General features: G+C 41.8%; 1 protein-coding gene across 2 annotated transcripts in view; it reads right to left on the reverse strand.

Annotated features, from left to right (window-relative positions):
* Window positions 1-6,931, reverse strand: part of RUNX1T1 (RUNX1 partner transcriptional co-repressor 1) — a 114,703-nt gene extending 107,772 nt beyond the window's left edge. For both annotated transcript variants that reach the window (XM_082498939.1, XM_082498938.1), the window contains exon 1: window positions 5,993-6,931. In XM_082498939.1, coding sequence (XP_082355065.1) covers window positions 5,993-6,020 — 28 coding nt within the window. In that variant the 5' untranslated portion in view covers window positions 6,021-6,931. The remainder of the gene's footprint in view (window positions 1-5,992) is intronic.
* Between the last annotated feature and the right edge of the window lie 8,481 nt (window positions 6,932-15,412).

Raw genomic sequence — 15,412 nt, forward strand, 5'->3', positions numbered from 1 at the left:
AGTCTGTCACAAATCCTCCACTAATCCAATAATGCGAAAACCTCTTGGTATCACTGAGACATAGCACAAGGTTTTGTTGTGGTTTTTTTTTTATTATTATTTTATTTTTCATAAACCACTCTCATGTGTTTAGCCTTAGAAAGACAGCAATTTGGCAAATTTTCCTATCACAAAACCAGGACTTTGATTTTTCATTAAAGGCAAACTGATTTTCACTTGTCAAATTTACTACGCATTCCTCAGCCAGTATTTTTACTCTGAAGAAGGGCCACTTTTCCCTCAACTTCCTCCAGTTGTCAGTTGTGTGACAACCATATTTAGAGGTAATCAGACAGGTCATATTACAAAAGTTAGTCAACTCATTTGAAACCTTAGCCCCTAAACTTAATGGTATGTTTTATGCATTTCTAAAGAAAAGTGACTTTAATTCAACCTGCAAGCTTTCTCTCTGCATATGTTCTTTCACAATATTATGTACAGATAAGAAATTGCTCTTTTTAAGGATTTTTGTTACCTTTTTTTTCTCTGAAATGTATCTGTATCATGCCATGAACTAATTTAGGATCCATCAGATTCTCATCTTGCAGGGCCACAATGTGTGTCATATCTATGTTGGCCATTCCGTCAGGCAGCTTTGCTACTCGAATCACAGTACTCTAAAGAAAAACTAATCCAGGATCCTTTCTAATGTAAGCAGTTGGCTGCGAAAACACTCACATTTAAAAATAAAGCAGTGTGTGTTAATAAAATAAATACAATCAGAGTACAAATGTGTAACAGAAGTGGCGTTCCATAAGCACAGCTGTCTCAAAGTCCAAGCTGCAGGCTAGAAATCTTAATTTCAACTGACTCTCTCTTAATAATGGGTTACCTTCCTATAAAGCGTGAAGTCCATCTGCCCCAGGCAGATAAGTTTTGAGCATTAAAATAGATAAAAATCTAACATTTTCTTTCTTGCATTGAGTATGTGAATTCTAGTGTGCTATAATGTGAGAATTCCAACATATGACCATTATGGCATAATATCTCATAGCTCAGCCTGTCATTACTTCACTTGTAATTCTTATGTTAATTATGTTCATAATTACTATAAACAGATGTGGTAGAAATTCATGTGACCTTTTACTGCAGAATGCATTTCTCACTCTTTCCACTTTATTTTAGTAATATAGTGTTAAAACAGAGGAAAGTATTTCTGAGACGCTTTGGATGTATGTGTGTACATCTTTAACGTGAAACCACTTCTACCTCATATTTCAGCCAAGGGACCACCTATATGCCGGTACATTGAAACGAAAGGGATGGTAACTGAGAAGTCTAACCTGAAACATACCCCTAAAAGACTGTGCTTTCAGGGAACCTTTTTGACTAAACCTAGCTAAAGCCATCCCTGAAGCCTAGGACTTAAATGGAGCAGCACTGCATTTTTATTCAGCACCTTTGTTAATGCAGCAGTATCTTGCTTTACAACTACAAGTACATGACAGCCATACAGCAATTTGTTTTACTCACAGCCCAACCATCACCGTCTGTACACAAAACACATTTACAATAAAATCACTATGGATTTCATTAAGAGAAAGCCTACTCGAATTTCATTTCTTTGGACCTAATCTATAATTAGTGTGGACAGACAGGTGCAAACCCTTCTACTCTACAGATGGCTACTGGAAATGGTGCAAAATAGCTCCTTCTGTTTAAACAACACAGAGATAACCTGCTCTGCTCTTATCACTTACAATTACCTCCATTATACTGAACTAATGTTTACTTTAATAAAATGTCCACTGTTCTCCAAACGTTATTTGGAAACTTTCATATCAATGGCAGAAAAAAAAAAAAACACGAAGATGGAAGTCAATGTCTTTCAGATGAAAATATTTTGGGGAGAAAAAAAAAGCCTTTTAAAGGGCAGGATATTTTGACTTTGATTTTACATCTGCTGATCATTTTTCTCTTTCCACAAAACCACACAGTATACTACTTCCTGACATATTTATGCTACCATATATTAAACTAATCAAGTTTATAGTAAATAAGAACAGGATAACTGCAATTTTGAAGTAGTTCTTTAAAAAGCAACATCTATGTGGAAAAACAAGAGCCTTTAGATTAAAGGTTCAGTTTTTAAACTAACTCTTTTAGATCTTTTATGTGAAAGAAGGTGAAGAAAATTAAATCTGGAAGCTAATGTTTTAAGAATTTACACTCTCACTACTTATGCTAAATTCAGTGTCAGTTTAAACTTTTATAAATATTATATGTTGCTATTAAAGGCTGTATGAAAAAGAGCAGGCTGTTACTAACTAAGTTTTTGAATGTATTCAGATTTAAAATAATTTTCTTTTTACATTTCTTTAGCCAAGCCATGAGAAATAGCAACAACACTGAATTCACGTTTTATTTCAGCTGATAAGGCTTCTTGATCTCTGCATGACAACTTAAGTTTCTACAGAACAAAGAGCAAGGTCTCCCCCCCATCTAAAAAATCTGAAGCTCCTGCAACAGCAACGTACTAATATCCTTATTCAATTAGCTAAAGATTTAACAGTAATGGACTGTGGCAAGTGGATTTGAAAGATGAAAATGACAATTGCAAGCCCTTTCTCCCATCACCCCCGATGCAAATACTGCAGATGCCTGTTTCACCCAAAGAGTCTGGCAACGAGGAGTTTGCAGGCTGCGCAGTACCTCAGAGAAGTGAGCTTCGCATTCAACGCCTGTCGTCTGAAGTTCATTTCAGAGAAGTGAGAAACAGGATTTGACAGGGAAGAATGTCCTGAACTGACTAGCCACTGACCAGCACTCCAGGTGGAGCTATTTTTCTCCCCTTTATTCTATAAACAATACTTCCAGTATAAAACTCCATGTGCGCGCAGGCATACATAGTGTTAAGCGTATACAGATGAGAGACACCGTGTGATGTTTTACTGGTCCATTATTTAGGCACGAAACGAGTTAACATTAAGGTGGTCAAAAAATGGTAGAAGGCAATGTTTTACTTAAAAAGATTTTGGAAACTATTTAAAAGCTCAAAGCCTTTGAAGAAAAACAACTTGAGCAGCAGTTGCCAGGAAGCAGTGACCTAACACTGCTGTCTGCATTCCATTACAAACAGAATGGTTCTTGTCTCCTACAGCATGCTCGCGGCTCCGGAGCCCAGCCGCTCACCCTCCTGCGAATGCAGGGCCCAAGAAGAAGTCCTTCCATCACCTCCTGTACGCCTGGCCTGGCTTCAGCTTCCCAGAGACACCAACGGATTTAAGGGTGGGTTGAGTTTTTGGTGGGGTTTGGGGTTTTCTTGCGCTGACACATGGTTGAGCTTCCCATGACAGCAAAGAAAAATGACTTACAAATTGCAAGTAGTAGCAATTATATTCAAGGTTCAGATATGATAAAACCGACCTTAGAAAAGTTATCAGTTATCAAATAAAGCGTAACTTCCTAATTAAAAACCTTTACAGTGAGTCTGCAGTGCATCTCACACCTAAAAAAGCCTTTGCAAACTTTGTATTTTCATAGACTGCACCGTTACGGATAAGCCATATTCAGATCTTTTTCCTAGTATTTTGTCTATTGATGGGGAGCCACAGAAACACCCAGTGCTGAAACCTGAATGTATAAACAAGATGGACTAGCTTTTTTTTAACATTCAGCCAAACTGAAGGAAATTCCCTGATCATATTGGATTTCCTAAGGAAATCAGCCCAGAATAAACTGAATGAGGTTTTCAGACTTCCCATGGAAAGGTCAAGCATCAGCTTTAACAACCATCAGAAACCAGTTTCAACCCTCTCGGCTATCCAGATTCCCTAAACCGTTAACAGAAAAGCAGAACAGAAAACCTGGACAGCAGACTTAAAATTTAAAAACATATTTCACGTCTTGCTTCAAACTACAGTTAACAAAGTTGCTTATTTTAACTTTCCATTGCATCTGTCAGGATGCAGAATTGGAGAAGGAAATGTAAGGCTACAAGGGTATAATTAAATAAATTATATTCACCCTTAGCCCTAACATACTGTGTTTACAAATACAATAATTATGTTTCTAGCTACATGTCAGAAGAAAATATTTTCTAAGTCCTTCAAAAAGCATGCAAGCATTCCTGTAAGTAGGAAATAAGTCAAAACAGATTAGTAGACCAAAAATGGGGAGGGGGGTGGAAAAAAAAAAAAAAAGAATCCTGCTTTGGTCAGCAACTCGGACCACCATCAGGGGATAAATCAATTTGCAGCAGCTGTGGACAGCCATTTAAGTCTGGGGCCTGAACAGATTAATTAGGGGAAGCGATGTTAAAAGTTAAAGGGGTCAGCGTTACATTAAGCACACGAATATTTGCTGGAGCAAACGCTTGGCTGTACATACCAAGACTCAGAAGACATCCTTTTAGTTAGTCAGGGCTATGCCTATAGCCAAACGTTTGGCACTTGCTGCGTTCCCACGGACAGCGCGGCAGCTCCCGCAGGCTGCTTTTAAGAGGTATATATATGCCCGTCTCTGCCCAGCCCCTGCTGTGCCATGCCTGTCACCGGCGTCCTGCTTCGCCTGCGACGGCAAAGCCTGCAGCTGTGCACAGCGCACCTTTGAGACCCTGGAGACACACCGCCAGAGCGGAACAGAGCAGCGCTTGGCAATGGAAAACTTGAGCAGCTTTTTAGGGAAGATGCCCTACCGCGGGCTGAGGGGACCGTAGCCCGGCTCTGAGCGACCCGACCCGCAGGCGGGAGCCGCCGGCTCCCAGGGCGGCATAACCCGCAGGCTGCAAGAAACAGGTCCTTCCCACGATTTTAGGGCAAGGCAGAGCCTGCCTGCGGATCTGGAGGTGGAGGGCTGCTCTACCAGGGAAACCCGAGCGGCTTGGAGGAGGCTGTTCCCCACCGCGGCGGTGGCGGGGAGCTGCCGGCTGCGGCCGGTCCCGCCGCGCCGGGCTCCGGGATGCAACTTGCGGGGCTGGCGGGGGAGGCTGCCTCCGCGCCTCTTACCTTCGCCCTCCCGCCTTCAAAACTTCTCAATGAACCGAGAGGAAGGGAACATTTTAGCTCCTACTCGCAGCGACAGGCGATTCGAGAGCTGCGTCCGCTTAGTTACTTTCAGTTTCTCTCTAATATTTAGGAGAGCAGAGTATAGTAACAACATAGAAATTTCTCCATAAATTTACGTGTAATGGAGTCGCGGGTGTCCCTGCTACGGTGGTAAGTCCTTCCCTACCCTAAACCCAGTTTTAGTCTAATCTCGCAACTTTGGCACTAACAAAAGGGCCCGAACTCGCCAAAAATCAAGGGCTGCTCTAAACGGCTGGAGTGTGGATTTCATCCTTCCGATCTCCCCTATCGATGGTGCAGTACGAATTTGCGGAATCAAACTATTCAAGCTCAGCTAGACGAGATGACACAATTACATTGTATTGCAGTTTTGGAAATGCAATCCCTATCGTTTTAGGAAACGAGATACTTGCAAGATCGCTATGCAGCCTAAGACGCTGTGCACCGTCTGAAAGATTTCTTACAAAATAGCCTGATGTTGCCGGTGCTGCACAATCCGATGATTGTAGTCAAACAAACAAACAAACAAAAAAATCCCACCAGAAATATTTCAGGCGCTCCGATTCACATTGGCTAGCTGTGATCTGGAGAGAGGGGAGGCGGGGGGGAGGGAGGCAAGTCCTAAATCGAGACACAAACCTACGCTATGGTGGACTATGTGCTTGGGAGGGTTATTTTCTAAAAAAGCAGGGTGGGTTTGGTTTCTGGGCTCTCGAGAAATATTCGGGGTGCGAGTTTGTGAGCCGGGGACAGCGGGTGTAAGAGCTGCATGCAGTGCTAACCTCGCCCGGGCACGACGGCAGCCCCGGTCCGCCTGGGTTAGTTCCAGCCACGGAAGCCCCTCAGAGCCCAACGGGAAAGGGGAAAGGGAAGGGGAAAAAGGGGCTGGGGCCCCCCACCTCCCACCTCCCCCGCCCTGCCCTGCCCTGCCCGCGCCCCGTACTCACACTGCAAAGGACCGGAGATTCCCACCATTCGCCACGGGCTGCGAGCTGCAAATAAAAGTTCCCGTCCTGCTCGGGGGAGAGCCGGCAGCCCAGGCTGCTGGAGGGGCGAGGGGGTGGGAAAGGGGAGAGCAGCGCAGCGCGGCTTCCCTTCCCAGTCCAGATGATCCACGTCCACAAAAGTCAAAACGAGCTGAGGAGAAACTCCAGCTGCTCTTCCCCCCCCACCCCCCCTCCGCTCTCTCTCGCTCTCTCTTTTTTTTTTTTTTTTTTTTTTCTTTTAAAGGAGGATCAGCTCGAGAGAGGCGGCTGGTTCCACGGGAAAGGACAAGAACCAAAAATAAAGCAAAGTCTCCAAGTCGAGATAGTTAATGCCCAAGGTCCTTCTCCTCGCCGCCGCCGCCGCAGACAAACGTGATGTGGAGCGCAGGGAGCGGCCGCTGTCACTGTCGGGGTCTCTGCGTGTCCCCGGGCAGCCGACGCATAGCTCTGACCCCGCCGGAGCCGCGCCGGTGCCGGTGCCGGTGCCGGTGCCGAGCCGCCCGCCCAAGGCTGCGCCGCTCGCCGCGCCGCGCCGCTCCGCTCCGCTCTCCTCGCCGCTCCGCCCGGCTCCCCCGCTAGCAGGCACCTCGCAAGGCAGGCAGCATACTGCCGGCAGCCGGCCCGGCCCCGCTACCCAGGTGCAGGGGGGGAGGGCTTAAAGCAGTGGGAGGTGATAGAGGTAGGAGACATCTGTGTCGTGAGGAGGTTAGTGGGGGTCAAGTATATGTTAACAATAGGCGAGCGCGGTCCCTCTCGGGCAGCCTGCCTACTCTTTCTTTCTTTCGCTCGCTTTTACTGGGTGGACATCTAACTTGCTCCCTAATGATGCCTCCCCGGCTTTAAGAGTCCAGACTGCCCTGCAGTAACCCAAGCCAAACACTTTCTCTAGCCATCTGGAGAGCTCCTGGCTGCTCTGCCTGTGTCTCATCACTGTGTGAAGAGACAGCAGTGCTAGAAATCAAGCCACTCTCAGATCTACTCTCTAATCCCCTTCTGTTAGCTGATTTCCAGTCAGACTGTTTGCTTTTGCATTAGATAATAGCCTTAGAGAAAACAATTATCATTTTCTTTTTCCCTTTGTTTTTCCCTCTTTCTAAAGTACAGTTGAGGAAGGCCTCCCTTTTTTTCTTTTCTTTCCTTTTTTTTTTTTTTTTTTTTAAAGAAATTTATAGTCTTTCATGGCTTGCAGAACCCAGATGCAATTTCACACTTTCCTGGAAGGGGATTCTGGATTCTTCGGAAAGCAGCGACACGATCGCAACGGCAGTGAAAATTAATTACTATCATCTACAATTAATAGAAGCATGCCACCATTTGACTTCGTGTTTCATTACATAATCATTTCGGTAGGCATCCATATATTTTCCGATTCATCAGTTATTCCCCTCTACGTTTTGCAGAGAATCTTATTGTCAGTCATACAACCTACAGCAAACCAGTACTTCTGCTGTCGTATTGACACTATATAAAGAAGGCGTCTCCACAAAAAAACCCAAACCCAACACATCAACTTCATACACTAAGTAAAAAAGAGTGGGCTTTTCAGGTTGCAGATAATGGATTGGAACTGTCAGAACTGCCTGGACATTTGGCTTCATTTTTTTTTTCAAATGTCAGATGTTAAGTAAAAGAGTGAGCACAGAATAGAACTTCTAATCAAACTGCATTCTTTATTCCCGTACGTACACGTGCACACACGCGCACACACGCACACTATAGGCCTGATCCTGCAAATTTACAAATGCCTAATTTTAAGCACAGAAATAGACTTACTGGATGCAAAGTAACCTTATGTGTGCCTGTCATAATCAGGTACACATTTCCAGAATGGGGGAGAAGCATTTATATATGTATTTATAAGCATATTTATAGCAATATTTATCTGCCTCTGTGGCTCGCTTTGAAAATTTGGTTGATTTTGAAAATATGTTTCAAACACGTTTTATGATCTGGATAAATCTACCTTTTCTGCAAATATTTAGGGACATGGAGCTTTAATGGACAGGTTGGCATATACTAATACAGGGTCAAAATTACCTTGGAGTAAATTCAGCACAGCAGAGCATAAATCAGGACATGTTTTGGTCTACTGTGATTTCAGTTTACAAAAATGGTGAGAAGCCTCAAGTCTGGCATTGATTTCTAATTTAAAAGCTACCTGTTTTACAGAGCTCTGTTTCCAGGTCAAAATTATGGGAAAACCTTTAAAAAAGTATTTTCAAATATTTTAAAATAATCTAAAAGGCTTCCTTTGTCTACAGCAGATCTAGAAACTTCAGTTGAATCTGAAAATCTTTGTGGCATGACACTTTCCTCCCAATTGTTGTATGTGTGAGCTGAAAAATAAGTCAGAGATTTGCCAACGGTCCCAGAGCATGTTTTGCTGAAGTGTCAGGGACTGAACACTGAGTCCTAATTCTTGGTTTATGGCTTTAAAAAAAACCCGCAGTGCTTCCTTTTTGGCATCTACCTTCACTCTAAAAGATTAATCCACTTTCTAGGTATTATCTTCCAAAACAGGGAAGGAACATCAGTTTAGATTTAGAAACTCTGGAAACTCTAGTCTGAGCTATTAGCAGTTAAATATCCACCTACAAATTGATTAAGTTTACAGACTTCTGTCTTCTTTTTCAATAATGAGAAAAATACAGAAATCACCTATTAAACCACCGGCACTGGCTCGTATTGCACAGCGTCTCCCGCTGCTCCCAGATAACAAAGCCTGCCCAGATAACGAAGCGTAGTAGAGAGCGGTAAATACTGACTACTTCATGGCAACTATACTTTTCTCAGACACGCTGGGAGAATAGATTGACACAATTCCTAAATAATAAAAGATTGTAACCATCAAGTATTATCATTCTGTTGCAAGCTGATGATTGAAGCCTGGCTTATTGCAAACTTCTCTTATCCATACCTTTTTCTTTTCTCTATTTATTTCTTGGAGAAAGCAGATATGTTTTAGTGAAAAAGGAAAAATAAACATGTTCTTTGAGAAATTAATTCATGTTTCAGGAAGAAAAAAAAAATGCAGCCTCACAGAAGACCTCACAAATACTTGGTAACTTTACACCCTGCAGATTTTTTCTGCAGACTGTAGATGCCATGTCTGATTTGACATATGAAGGATTTACACTGTGTATCACTGTGTGACATTGTGTGAGAGAAAGGCTGGAAAAAGTATAGTTGCACATGGAAGTCAGAAATATCCTGCTAGGCTGTCCAAATCTGACTATATTTTGATTGTACAGAGACCGATCAAATGTTCAGAGCTGAAACATGGCTTACTCTTTACTGTGAATAATTATATTATGGGCAGTCATCTGCACTGAAATTCTTGGAAGAGAACTTATATATCAACTCACCTCATTGCTGTTTAAAAATAGAGACAAGTATGTCCCTCCTAATTGTCACTGCCTTGCAGCTCGGTGTCACACATTGTCACTTGTCCTTATCCAGAGCTCATCCTCAAATACTTTTCCACTCAAACTGTGCAGACTTTGAGTCCGTGCTTGGTTTTTTTCAGCCGCGTCTCTCAATTAAAGTGTCTTCCCCTTCCGAAAGGCTCGCTTTCACCCCCTGTGAAGCACGCAAGAATCTCGCTGTTGACTTCCACTAAAGCTGGATCGGGCCTTGGCGTATGGATGGGGGCTGTAGGTAGTTGCTACAGCACTCATTTGACGAGCATTCATTTGGGCGGAGTGGCGCAGTAAATGTTCATATGAAACTAAATAGGTAGAATGCTAAGCTGGATGCTTGATAGCTTTAACTTACGAACCCTTCTCTTAACCATGTTTTTCCAATTTTCCCTCTAATTTACAAGTACATTTTACATGTTAGCGCAGGCCACACTTCATTTTCATTTCGGTCTGTTCGCGCCCCTTTCGTAGGTCGTGCGGTCCAGAGGACGGCGGCGGGATGGAGGCTGCTGTGGGAGTCACGTTAACGTTGCGTATACTTTCTTCGGGAAATCCTTCCCAGTTTAGCTGGAATACGGGCTAAATCCTGCCTTGAGCCCTGCACAGAAAAGCAGCCGAGACGTAAAAAGTCCCCTGGTGGGGAAATGCCGCCCCCCTGCGCAGGGGCTGGGCCAGAGGGCTGGGGCAGGTGAGGGGTGAGTTGCTGGATGCTCTTTGCGGCTTCACGTATGGGGGAAACGCACGCCAGGGCTAACCCTTGATAACGGGAGCGGAAAACGTGCAGTAGCAGGGTAGATCCCCACCCTTTAGTATGCAAAGCATGTCCACTAGGTGATGTACATGCTGCAAGAGCTGACATATTACCTGCTTCTCTCTCTGTTCGTACTATTGTTTACCCTTTGCTTCTGGTAGTGAGGAAAATGTATTAAGTTCCTTCCAAATTAAAAAAGAGAGGCTATCTGCTTTCAGGAGTTTGCAGGCTCCACGGATGTACGCTTTGACATCTTCTCCTTGTCTAACGTGACAGATTTTAACCCTGTTTCATGTATATTTATTTGGGGAATTCCCTAATTAAATTATATGCTAAGGACATTTTTTGCATTCCTCTTTGCCTTTCGGCATTGTCAGGACTTCTAAACCCCCGTTAACGTTGCAGCATTCTGAAGCGCTTTGCAGAAGAATATATGGACAGTGACAGAAAAAGGGGAGCTGGGTTATTTTGGAAAAGATCACATAAACAAAATTTATATATTGGCAGACATTTGTGAGAATGCCAGCTTTGTCACTCATTTTCAGTGAAATACGGCTGCTTATTAAAAAACAAATCTTTTCAGGAGAAAAGATTCTACTGGTTAAATAAAGCAATACCAAGCAAAAAGAGGGAGAAAAAATGTTTTGAAAAGTTTCTTTTTCACAGAAGCAAAAAGCTTATCATGTCTTAATCCATTGTCTATCTGTTGTTTATGCAAATAAATATGTATTGAATATTTATTACATGAATATTTAATGTTAAGTGTATTTTAACATAGAAAATATTTATTTTTAGCGCTGAGATATTTTTTTTTGTCTGTGCTAAAACCAAAAGAATAGAGTACGTGCTGGAATAATAGCGGCTTAGCGCTTCTTCTCTACCAAATGTGAAAACACCGAAATGGAAATAATAAATTTGGGTTCCATCAATGTCAAAGCGCAGGAAACATTTTGCTGTTGAGGTTCCTGGAAGCAATAAGTGCTGTATTAACTGCCATGTAACACACACACACACACACACGCGCGCGCACACACACACACACACACACACACACACAGAGGATACCTCCCCTAACAAGGGGAAACCGTTGCCCTAACACACATGCATACAGTTCCTTAACTTCCCACCTGCTGGGCAGCCACCTGCAATAAACAATAGTGGTCTATTATCAGACAGTAATAAAATAAGCAGCCACCAAGCTGCTTACCTAAACACCACTAAAAGTCCCTCAAAAGCCGAGGTGCAGGCAGGGGAACCCTTGCCTCTGAGGGGAAGGGGGGACCTCTCTTAGGACAGCCTCTGAAAGCCAGCACGTTCCCTTTTTAAATATACCTACCGTTAAACTAGAGGCAGCGACCATCTGTAATGTACGTAACAGTGCACAGCTACTATAAAGTAATGAATCCAAGGTGCGTGAGCTGTTCCAGGTTTCCTTTTGTATATACACAGTCCCTCGGTGCTACGTCTCCTAAAAAGTACAGTGACATTTTGTATATGGAAGGCTAACAACATAACTCTCTTATCTTTCTCACTGACATGTTGACAGTACATTATTTCACTTACACACAGGCTTAAATTGGGAATATAACTGCATTCCCTGCTGGCTGCGACTAACCAATATACTGACCCCGCTCTCGTATTGGAATTCTGGCTCATTCAGATTTCATAAAGAGAGGTGAAGTCCTCTTTTGGTGTATCAGATCTCCATGTCTCCAGCTGTAAATAAAAACAAATTGGTCTAGCTGGGAACTCTATTAATATCGCGACCTCAGTATGATGTAACTGAAACCGCACTTTCCACCCCTCCTGCCCCCCACCTACTGTTTATATTTGCATCAAACTAAGTTAAACAGAGTTAAAGCCTGTGTCTAGAAAAAAAAAAAAAAGAGTCGATTCTCGGAGGCAGTTTTTATTGTAGTGGTTGCTTCAAAACGCATGTGTGTCTCTAACCTGGCAAACTCCCTCACGGAGATCCACGGAGACTCTAGAAGCCGCTTAGAGATTTTGGTATTCTAGTTTCCTTTACATTGTATTTACAATTGTGTATATATTTATATGTTTTGACTGTTCCTATGCAAGTCAAAATCAAGTTTAGACTTTGCCTAGCTCAGGTATAATCCTTCCATGACTATTTTAGAATTCACAAGACAACAATCTAAAAATCAAGTTTTAACGAGGGTGTAGTGCACAGCTTAAGCTGAAAAAAACCCCACATATTAACATAAAGTAGATATTTTATTCAAAAAAACCCCAAACAAGCATCATGGCAAACAAAAATTGTATTTCAGAGTTTCAGACTGCTGTGGGAGAAACTCAGCTAGATAATTGAGTCTGATACTACCTTACTTGTTGGACTCTATTTAAAGTCTGGTTTATTTTTAGAAAGAAACTGATGAAATCTCGTTTGCTCGGGAATAGTTATTTGCAGACCAACAGCAACTTAAAATGTTGTCTTATATGCACATCATTACAGGGGAGATGCTTTGATACATCAGTCACTTATTATTTAGCCTCTCAGACAAATAGAAAAACTAGAAGTAATGAAAAAATGATGTCTTATAGAAGACAGAAGTATTCTTTCCCCTGTCTCTGGCAAAAGCTTTCTTTTTAAAAAATTTTAAAGGTGGAAGTTAAGAGGACATAGGAAGTAAATAAACCATAATACAGAAATATTCAGAAAGAGCAAAGCACAGTGTGAGAGATGCTATTTATAGAACAACAAGGAAATAAACATAACACTTTTAACACTGCACAGTGCAATGTAAAAAAGTCAACATTTTAAAGGGAAAGTAACAATGAGGATGCCTAAGAAAACCACGTGTTATATGATTAAAAAAATAAAGAGCTAAACTCAACCACCTTTAGTTGAAATGAGTAGCAACCCATTCTGGTGTGTTCTCCGTCAGTTCGTTGGAACTTTTCTTGAAATTAGGTGCTGCGGCATGTGTTAAAATCTCATCCACAGTGCCATAATAATTTATTGCCTGTCTGCAGAAAACAACCTGATTCTGCCTCACTGAAACAACCGACGTGTTTGGCCACTGATTTCCTAGGAAAGGAGCAGAACTAGAACACTCACAGACCTTATTACTAAAAATACTCTCCTTTTCAAATAACGTACTTTTAGCTCAAATTTCTTTCCTTCTTACACAGTTACTTGCCTTTTAACCATGGGCAAAAAAAGTAAACATAATGCATTTGATAGTTATGTCCTATATAAGAGAAACCAAGTAAGTAAAATTTAGAAGGTGTTTTAAAACTTTTCAAAAGTAGAAACTATCTCTAGTCTGCAAGACATAAACATGCTAAGATATAAAAGGATTAATTTCCCTGTTTTGACTTGTGTTTTTTCACTGCCAGAAGTGAAATGACTTATAAACTGTGTCTCTAAATCATCCAAGAGACCCAAGAAGATATGACCTCTGAGCTGCTCTCATCGCCTACAGGACATGGTGCTGCGAAAGGTCCAGCTCACAGCAGCCCCAGCCACTTTGCAAGCAGCTTAATGAACTGGAAAAGAAGCTTTTTGGAAGGTCCTGTGTCAGAAACGGACCATTTCTGACTAAATATCTGCATTTCCGATATCGCTCTGTTATCTGTGAATTTGGGGACAGAATCGTATAAGTGGGGGCTGGCTCTTGGTCTCTTAGCTGTGAGATCTCCCCTGGGTTAGCAGCTGAAGGGGGAACTTACAGTCGGTTCTGCTCTTCAGCTCTGACGTGGCAAATCTGCAAGGAAAATAATAAATAAAAAAAAAAGGTTAGATTTGAAATCTGAGTTGATGAATCATTTGTATTTGTCTATTTGGTGATATAGCATGAACTTCTATTTTGTCCTTTTAAATTTTTCTTACTTATATAATGAGATTTTTTTTATACTGACTAGATTACTGTGAGAAGGTGACTGCCTTTGTAGTTATTTACAGAAGTATTTCCCTCTTCTCACAGTGAGTAATTAGTCAAACTTTATTTAATGACAACTAAGCAATACATAGAATCATAGAATAGTTTGGGTTGGAAGGGACCTTTGAAGGTCATCTTGTCCGACCCCCCTGCAATGAGCAGAGCCATCTTCAACTGGATATCTGATGTTGCTTTTCCTATTTCTCTTCTTAACAATTTTTACCTGGAAACTTCCCAGTCTTGCTTGTTCATCTTCTTATAAAGTTTTGAGGAAATAATCTACATCTCCCCTTGTCCTTCCTTTGCCTTTCTCGATCCATAAACAATCTTCTAGTGAAATTTGCTACACGGCAACAAATTGCGGATCCTGATGAATCGTAGGCTTCAGTGATTTCTAGATGAAGTCAGTCTCTCCATTTTCTGTGACTTCTGTGAAATTGATTCCTTCAGATTTCCAATTTCAAAGCTGGAGATTTCTGTTTATTAAATTTAGCATTCTTCAACAAAAATATCTCCAGCCAATGGAAAAAGCTGAGAGAGTCCAACAGCCTTTTTCATTTAGCTATATCAGAACGAGGTTTCCTAATTTAAGGTTGCATAAGCTTTGGGATCCACTCCCATAGTTAAAGAAGGAAGTTTGAGGATTTTTAGAGTTAGCATCTTTTCACCTGAAGGCCTTTATGCAGATGGAAGATTTTCATCAGGCTGGATGTAGTGTGTTGGGGGTTGTTCCACGTCACAAAAGCTATTGAATTAGGTCTCACAGGCATTGTATGTCTCATGGAGTATCTAGCTCAAACATATGTAAAACTTTTCTGTGTTCTACTTACTTGTGGAATGAGTGGGAAACAGGATAGCCGCACATATTTAAAAAAAAAAAAAAAAAAGAAGGAGAACCCCCAAACAAACAACCTGACTTTTTTCTCCTTCAGATAGTGGTTTTACCATTTTTTCCCAAAGTCTCCTGGGTAATGCTGTATGTGAGAGAGTTCTCTGAATTATGTCTTTCTGGATATCATGAGTTTCGTTATTTTACCCCATGGTTTTGCAGCTACTTAGAACTATTATACCAATATCCTGGGCCACTGCCCTGCATTTGGGTAAACATCAGGGTCCCTTGTGGATCTTTTGTAATAGCTTCACTTCTAATAGGCAAAATACAATTCTTAGAAAAAAGATGTAGGAAACTTGAACAGTTGTTAGTTATAGGCAACTACTCTCAGACTTCAGAGATCTCTCTGCCTACAGAAGCCATGGATGGTCACTGAGAAATGCCTGAGCTAGCAGGGTTAGATCGCTGCAAATGCTT

This window comes from Vanellus vanellus (genome assembly GCF_965231255.1).
Source record: "Vanellus vanellus genome assembly, chromosome: 2".
NCBI lineage: Eukaryota > Metazoa > Chordata > Aves > Charadriiformes > Charadriidae > Vanellus > Vanellus vanellus.